General features: G+C 44.2%; 1 protein-coding gene across 2 annotated transcripts in view; it reads left to right on the top strand.

The window, feature by feature from the left end:
* Positions 1–4,169: 4,169 nt before the first annotated feature.
* The window catches only part of Lmcd1 (LIM and cysteine rich domains 1), a 68,936-nt gene continuing 65,027 nt past the window's right edge, over positions 4,170–8,078 (top strand). The window contains exon 1 of one of the 2 annotated variants that reach the window (XM_023702187.1): positions 4,170–4,513. In XM_023702187.1, the coding sequence (XP_023557955.1) occupies positions 4,472–4,513 (42 nt within the window). In that variant the 5' untranslated portion in view covers positions 4,170–4,471. The remainder of the gene's footprint in view (positions 4,514–8,078) is intronic. The other variant, XM_023702188.1, reaches the window with a different exon arrangement.

Raw genomic sequence — 8,078 nt, 5'->3', positions numbered from 1 at the left:
TTCTCCTTGTTTCTTTCCCTGCCCCTGTCAAGGGCTGTAAGGTGGAATCCCGTTTGGGACCAAGAATCATGTTTTGTTTTCATAATGTTTTTGCCTTATAGGCAAAGCCTATCTGGATCTAGGAGGCCATCCAAAAATCTGGAGAAAATTATTCTAAAATTAATGTTCTTGCAAAAATTGGCAGGAAAGAAACAAAAAAATTGAGTTGTGAGTAATTCACACACACACACACACACACACACACACACACACACAATACCAGTGATGATGCAAGTTGATACAAAAACAATTCTTTGGAATTCTTACATATTTACATCAGTTAATTAAAATATATTACTATGTTCCCCAAAAATAAGGTCTAACAAGAAAAAAATATGCCAGCCCCAATCAGCCTATCCTCAACCTACCTGCCACCACCCAGTAGCCACGGAACAGTAGTGATGTGTAATCTCTTGTCTTACACAGGCCATCACCACAGTAATGACTAGCTGGGACTGGTTCTGGTCAGGTTGTTCCATTTAGGTCTTATTTCTGAGGAAGCACAATATGTAGCTCATGGATTATTAAATGTTTTAATAAATGAATACAGTATGTAAAATCATAATTAGATAGAAACCACCAATCATATTAAACAATTGAACATATTGTTCAATCACATTGAACAACTTGGGCCATGGTTGGTATATTGTAAAGATAAAAACATCATTGTGAGTTTGATTGTTGGGGGTTGTGAAAGTATTTGGCAAAAAAGCAAAAGACATGAGTTCTTCATCATTCTCTGCTTCTTTCTCTCCTAGCAGAGTGTTTGAAACACATAGTAAACCAATCACTTACAGGTTCCCAGCACCTTGACTGCTCACTAGCTGGCATTCTATTAGTACCTCCTGGTGCTCTACACAGTGAGTCATGCCCTCACTTACATCTCTGTAACCAGCTGGTCCAGCATAGGAGCCACTAGCCACATGTGGGTGTCAACTACTGCAACATGGCAGTCTGAGTGGAGACATTCTGTGAGTCTAAGACACACCCAATTTTTTTGTTTTTACACTTTTTTCAAATTTCAGTGATAGCACATGAAAAAAGAATGTAAAGCATTTCAATAATTTTTATGAGCTGCAGGAGGAAATGACAACATTTTTGTGATCCTGAGTTAAACAGAATATTTACAAATATTTCATCAGCTTCTTTTTTATTTTTATAAATGCTACTATTAGAAAGTTTACAATGATTCACTTTATATTGCAGCTCAGAACCAGCCTATCACATCCAGCATTCTCAGTAAGGTTAGCTCCTTCACATGGCTCACAGGCTCAGCAAGATCCAGTCCCTGCCTGCCTCCACCATGTGGTACCCACGTCAGGGACTTTGCTCTCCTCATTCACTCTCCTGGAGTCTCCCCCCATGCTGCTGACTCCTTCCTTACATCTAAAGGGTCCACAGTCAGTGACCACTCCTCCATGTATCTCCCCTAGGCATGATTAAGCATCTAGTCACCTGCTGAATCCTCCAGCCCAACACTACAACTGACACTGTACAAGGGCAGGGACCTTTTTGGTCTATTGACCATTATAACCTTGGCTCAGAGACTAACCCACTTTAGTTCCCAATCTCATGTTTATTTGTTTAACTCATGAATGGGAAAATAGCATAGATTCATTAAAAAATCCCACTTAGCACCAACCCACTGACAATGATGACAATGACAGCATCATCTTAGGCCCAGTGCTCACTCTTCCCCAAGATCAATTTTCTATAGTCATTAGGGGAGGAAGTATGGGATAGTTGAAAGGACACAATCTGGAATTAGAAACCTTGATTTGAATTTCACTTATCACTTAAGAGGTACATTACTGGTTAAAGCCCTGGACTATTCAGAATGTCTGTTTCCTCTGAGTTGCTGTCTTGAAATTCAAGTACATTAACAGCTTTCATTTGGAAAGCCCCAGTATCAGTTATAGATCAAGGCAATCTTCAAAGGTAAAGAGGCTTTTATTAACTCGGGTGTCCAAAACATGGAGCACAAGGCTTGCCTTAACTCAGAGGCCCCAGAGCTGCTAGAGGGATGAATGACTGCTTCCATAGCCCTTGCACCACAAAGCAATGAACCTGGGGAAAATCAGATCTTTGTACTGTTCCAACTGGAAAAGATCCTCCATTTATTTCAAAGAGAAACAAAGGGGATCTCAGAGTCAGAATGAAGCTGAGAACTGACTACATTTCCTCATTTTCCCCACCAGTCCTGATGGACAAGTTTGCTGTAAGACTTTCAGAACACATGGGTCAAGAGAAGGGTCTGGAGGATCCTAATCTGCAACTTGAGCTGTGATGGGAGACACTTTAGCAGACAGCAGGGATCCTCCTCATGTTTTTACAGAAAAGATAAGATGCATAGCCCAAAGCAGAGGTTCTCGATTCTCACATTCTGAGAAACAATCACAACTTCTCCTTCCTTTCATTGTACCTGGAGTCAAGAATAAAATAAGTGGAAAGAGTTTTGTGGTTGCAGCTAAATGATGTTAAATAAAATTAGCATTACTCCATGGAACAATGGTTTTGCAAGATGGAGCAAAAAGAGTGGCAGGGGAGGGAGTGGGAAGTGACTTCACAGGGAGTGATTTTGCCTTTGTTATGCTTCTAGCTTCTGTTCTCACCATTCAAAGGCTCTGGCAGCACATTCACGTGAGCGCCACTGTTCCCAGGATTTGCTACCAAAAGCACTATTTATGTGGGAACCTTCTCTCACGAACCAGGCTCCTGTTAGTCATTTTTTATCACCTAGTGGTTTAAGTTCAGCCCACCCTGGAAGTTTTCACCTGGCCCTGGTCACTGCTGAGTGAAAGCCAGAACCTGACTTGCATTCATTCAAAATTGTGTCCTGAACCTCTGCTGCCTGTGAGGTACTGAGGCTATAGCTGGGAGAAAGCAAGACAAACATGAATGAGAGCAGAAATCCAGGAAGGAAGAAACCAGTCATCCCTCATCCTGGAAAAGGTGAGTGACAAGTGGAAAGCCCATTGCAAGTTTGTGGAAAAGGAATCAAAATTCGGGATCTCTGGCCAAGGTTTTGGGTGGCTAGCGATGATGGGTTAGGACCCAAACAGAAGGCTTGAGGTCTGCAAACCCTGACCCCCACCAGGTCCATCCCAAAGGATGGCCTTTGCACCCACTCTCCAGGCTCACTGCTGTGAGTTTTATTTTAGCCCACTGGAGCCTCGGTTCTGACAAGGAGCATGCCAGTGTGAGCAACAGGAAAAATACCTCAGAAAGAGCAGGTTCTCGCTTGGAGAAAAGAGCTTGTTTCATCCTGTGCTCAACTGGCTCAACGGCTGATGTGGGTTTATGGGTAAGGGCACCCTGGCCAGTTCTGTCCTCTGGGAGTGGTTATGGTAGGTACTGTAAGGGTACCGACAGGAATCTTGCTTGTCCAGGCCCTCACGACCTGATCTGTGTAAGTGTTACAGACTTTCTGGTCTATAGTCTCTAACTTGTAGCCCCGCGCCAGTCACCCAACTCCTAGTGTTTAGAATATTTTGCTGAGTTTACACACCTACCAAATAACGGAACTTAACAAAAAAAAGGCTATACAGATGAATGTGCATTTTGTATCTGTGTATTCAAAGTGGTTAGGATAGATACATAATTACATTCTGTTAATGAATAGAATGTTTTTTTCTAATGGTGTTTGTAAATAGGATATCAAGTCCGCATCTTGAACAGCAATTAACCACTAGGAAGAATGTATGCAGTGTGTTAATTATTGAAACTGTCCTAGCGATTTGATTTGAAACTGTCTCATTGCTATTTGTTTATCAATAAAATTATGGCCAAAAAAAAAAAAAAAAAGCTGCTTAGTACTTCGTGAGGTCAGCTGAAGGGCACCACCACACTCTCCGATCGCTTGTCTTCCTCACCCAGGTTGAAGAGCGCCGGCCCAGGTGACCACAGCTGCCCCCCACCTGTCTCTGCCACGCGTGACGCGGCGGCCAGGGCGGAAGGGGGACCCGGCTCAGCATTTATTTTTGGATTCAGCTCACTAAAAATACCTCGGCTTTCCCGTTTGATCCTTCTCCCTCCTGACCTGAACGGACCGCCGGCTGTCGCCCGCCCCCTCGGCGCGCAGTCCTTTAAAGGAGAAGGGCGTGGGGACCGAGCCGGCGCCGCTGCGGTGCTGTCGGGGCGGGCGGGGCCGAGCGGCTCTAAAGTTAAGGAAGGTCTCCACCCCGCGGAGACACCCGGAGGCGGGGCGCGGCCTCGCGCTGCCATTGGCTGCCCACGCGCTAGCGCCCTCGCCGATTGGCTAGCGCGGTTTTAGAGGGAGCCCGGCTCTCCAATTAAAGCCGCACGGAGAGCCTGGCTGCGCTCAGAGCTCCCCGCGGAGCGCGCGAACTTGTCCATTCAGCCTCCGGCAGCCCTGCAGCGCGCCCTCGCGCCTCAGCTGGACTAGCCAGGCATCGGTTCTCCGCAGAGGAAGATGGCAAAGGTGGCGAAGGACCTCAACCCACGCGTGCAAAAGGTGAGGACATCTGCCTACCTTTACTCACATCTTCTGCTTGCTTGTCCTCCTTACCATACCTTACTTAGAGGTAAGGAGCAGTTAAATTCCAAGACTTTTGTTCGGACTGACAGGCACGGCACCCAAATTCACTCATATTTACCATTGTAAGGTAAAGTTATGCGGGGGTCTTACTTCTTGGGCGATGTTAATTAAAGTTGATTTAAGGTAAAACTGGGGAGAAGGAACTCTCAGGGTCTCTGGGGGGAAAATTCTAGCTCTAGAAGTTTCTAGCTTCCCTGTCCTCTCTGGGATGGTTCTGTAAAGATGGGGGCACAGGTAATAGTCCCCAGAGTGCCCCCCTTTTGCTGTCATCCCAGTACCTTCTGGGTACACACACACACACACACACACACACACACACACAACACACAGTTTCTTAGCCAGTGCTTTTGGCAGTGCCAGTAGTTCTAACACAGACAACTACTTTCCATCCCCAAGGCCTGCCCGTTTCTCTTTCAAGAAGGGCTGGCTTGGAGCCCGGAAGGTCGAGGGTGAATTACTGTAGGAGGGGCCTACAGCTGTGCCTGTAGCTCCAACATCCACTGTTTGCCTACCTGAGTGCACTTGGGGGCGAGCTCAGGCTGGAGACTTAAGAGACAGCAGAATGGGGAGTGAGCAGAGATAGCCTATGCTAGTGAACCTATGGCACACGTGCCCACCCGGCTATTTGTATCACTGAAAGCTCTAAAAGGTTCGCCATCTTTGCCTAGGTTGGGCAGAAATAGAACTCAGTACTGAAAGGCCACAGAGAGCTGGTTTCAGTAGGCAATAGAGTGCAAGGAAAGTCTTACATGTTCAAGCTCATGTCCTTTGTAGCTGCGTAGTATTGACCAAGTCACTGTTCTGAGCATCGGTTACCCGCACTCTAACCTAGGGATGGTAGACCCTACCTCCTTCACAGCAGCCAGAGCAACAAGGTGGCATGTGGATTGATCTTCCAAAGCAATAATTATTAAGCTCTGATTTCAGAGGGTTTAGTTTTGCAGGGCAAAGTCTTCCTTACACATCAGTCTATTACTTGTGAAGTAAGTGAGAGAAAAAGAAAAAAAAAGACTAACAGAATCAAAGAATGTAAGCCAACTATGTAGAGGCATGACATTCAACTAGTAATTTAGAGTTGTGCCCTTTACACACAACCTGCCCCAGACCCCACACACACTGCAGCAAGCCCTTCTACATGTATATGCCAGGTCTGAGTTAATCTGGACATCTCTCTGGAATGCACCATGTCCCATTGCTTTTGCCAGACTCTGCAGAATCAAGTCTCCCATGGATTTCCCATAAGAGTGTAGGCTTTTGGAAGATACTTATTAAATTTTACCCAGTTATGAGTTATGCATGTACTGCTTATTTATTTCTCTTTACATTTTTCTGAGGCCTTGAGGGAAACATTAACTTGTCCATCTCTGTGTTGCATGCCACAGCAGAAGTCAGAAAACTATGAAACCATGAGAATGTGGGCAGCTAAGATATTAATGTTTGTATGGTACACCGTGCATGTTATTATTTACCTTGTATTACTATTTACCTTGTTGAGTAATGATTTGCATTTGAACTACTTCCCCAAGTTCAGTTGATTAGAAGAATTTGGGGATAAGGGAACAGGCTTTTGTTGTTCTTTGGAAAGTAGATGATTTCTGGGTGTTTAAACTATAAACTGGCTTCCAGTTACCATGTGAAGTGAGGCCAGGTGTATGGAAGCCTCCTCCTCACTAAAGGCAAGGCTACTGCTTGAAAGAAATCTTGTTTTTATTTTCCTTTGTACTGGAGAATGTGATTATCCAGATTAGAAGTGGAACATGTTCTCCTTCTTGTCACCCTCTAGTGCCAACTTTCTTGGTCTGGAAATGGTTTATTTTCCATTTAGATCCAATTACAGGCTTAGCAAAAGAATACGGTGGGTAGAGATGAAAGGGTAGATATTTCTGGCCACTTGGGGTTTTGACAATCAAGGAGACTTATCACCCTTTTGTGGATTAGCTGATGTCTGCTACCCAAAAAGTCAAGGGAAGGGGTGGGTGTCTGGGAGAAGCTTCTTTGCTGAATGATACAGTAGTGATTAAGCACTGTTTTGTAATAGCATGCTGAAAAGATTGTATTGTGTATTTACCTGTAAGATCAGCAACAGTGGGGTCTTTTTAATATTTGGCTTCAGGGTGTAAAATCACACTTAAGACATTTTGAAACAAATTCATAGACTCTTAGAGCTTCAAGAAACTTATTTACAAGATGAGAGATAGTTTAAAATGGCATTTGCACTGTTGCCACCGCCCTGCCTTGAGAGAGCTGGGAGAGGCCAGAACCCCCAGCAGCTGGAAAAGTCATAAGAATATTGTCTTACTTAATTTTCTCATTGCTGAGACAAAATGCCTGACACCCAAAGTAGGCATTCCTTTTAAAGTAGGAAAGGTTTATTCAGCTCACAGTTTGTAGAGGTTTTATTACATAATTGGCTGGCTCTAAGGTAGGGTGGATGGCAGACAGGTATCAGAGAGGAGAAATTATTCATGGCAGGCAGAAAGCAGCAAAGTAACATGGGTTGACCACAGCTCTTCCTATCTCATACCTTATCCAGCCCACCTAGGGCAGGTAGCACTCACAATCTTAATCTTCGTGCCTTCCATCCTAGCATTGCACCATTAATCAATGTCAGTGTCATTCATTCTAAATCCAGCCATATCTGAAAAAGCTTAGGACTGGATGAGGTTTTGGGGGGACATCTAAGCACAAGCCAGTAGCATTCTTTCCCTAGCCCCCACCAAAGATTCAAGCACATTCCTTTATGTAAAAGGCATTTAATCCATCTCTAAGAGTTGGCAAAGTCCTAACAGTTTCAGCATTGCTAAACAGTCCAAGTCTAAAGTCTCCTCTGAGATTTAAGGCACAGTTCTAGCTGTGAGCCCCTGTACAAATGAAAAGATAGTTAAACATATCCAACATTCAATGGCACAAGATAGACATTTCTATTCCAAAAGTTATAAATGGGGAAAGCAAGGAATGGGAACAAAACAAGACCAAAATCCAGCAGGGAAAAGTAAATCCCACAATTCCACTTTCAGCATTCTTGACAATCTGTGACAGGCTGTGAATGCCAAAGGGTTTGGGTGGCTCCAAATGGCACTTCTGGTGGTTGTAGCTCTCATGACTTATTTCTTTGGCTGGCTTTGCTCACTCTTGCAGCTTTCCTTGGACTATCTATATTCCGGGCTTCTCCAAATCTTCTGGAGTGTCCACTGCACCTTTCACTTCACACTGATAACTTCACACACCACCCTTTCAAGGGCTTACTGTTTGGCCTCCATGGACTTCTTCTGAAATCTGGGTGGAAGCCTTCTTTACCCCACAGCCCTTGCATTCTGCACATGCCTAGCTTCTTTATTTTATTGAGAAACAAATATCAATGACACAGTTTCAAAACTGATCAGTAGGACAGTCTCAATAATTAATACATTGTACATTGTTATCTTCTTAGTGGTTATCCATAGTACAAGATGCAGACAAAATATCCTGTCCAAACACTACT

This window comes from Octodon degus, unplaced genomic scaffold (genome assembly GCF_000260255.1).
Source record: "Octodon degus isolate 3935 unplaced genomic scaffold, OctDeg1.0 scaffold00147, whole genome shotgun sequence".
NCBI lineage: Eukaryota > Metazoa > Chordata > Mammalia > Rodentia > Octodontidae > Octodon > Octodon degus.
This window is presented reverse-complemented; position numbering and strand designations above follow the sequence as displayed.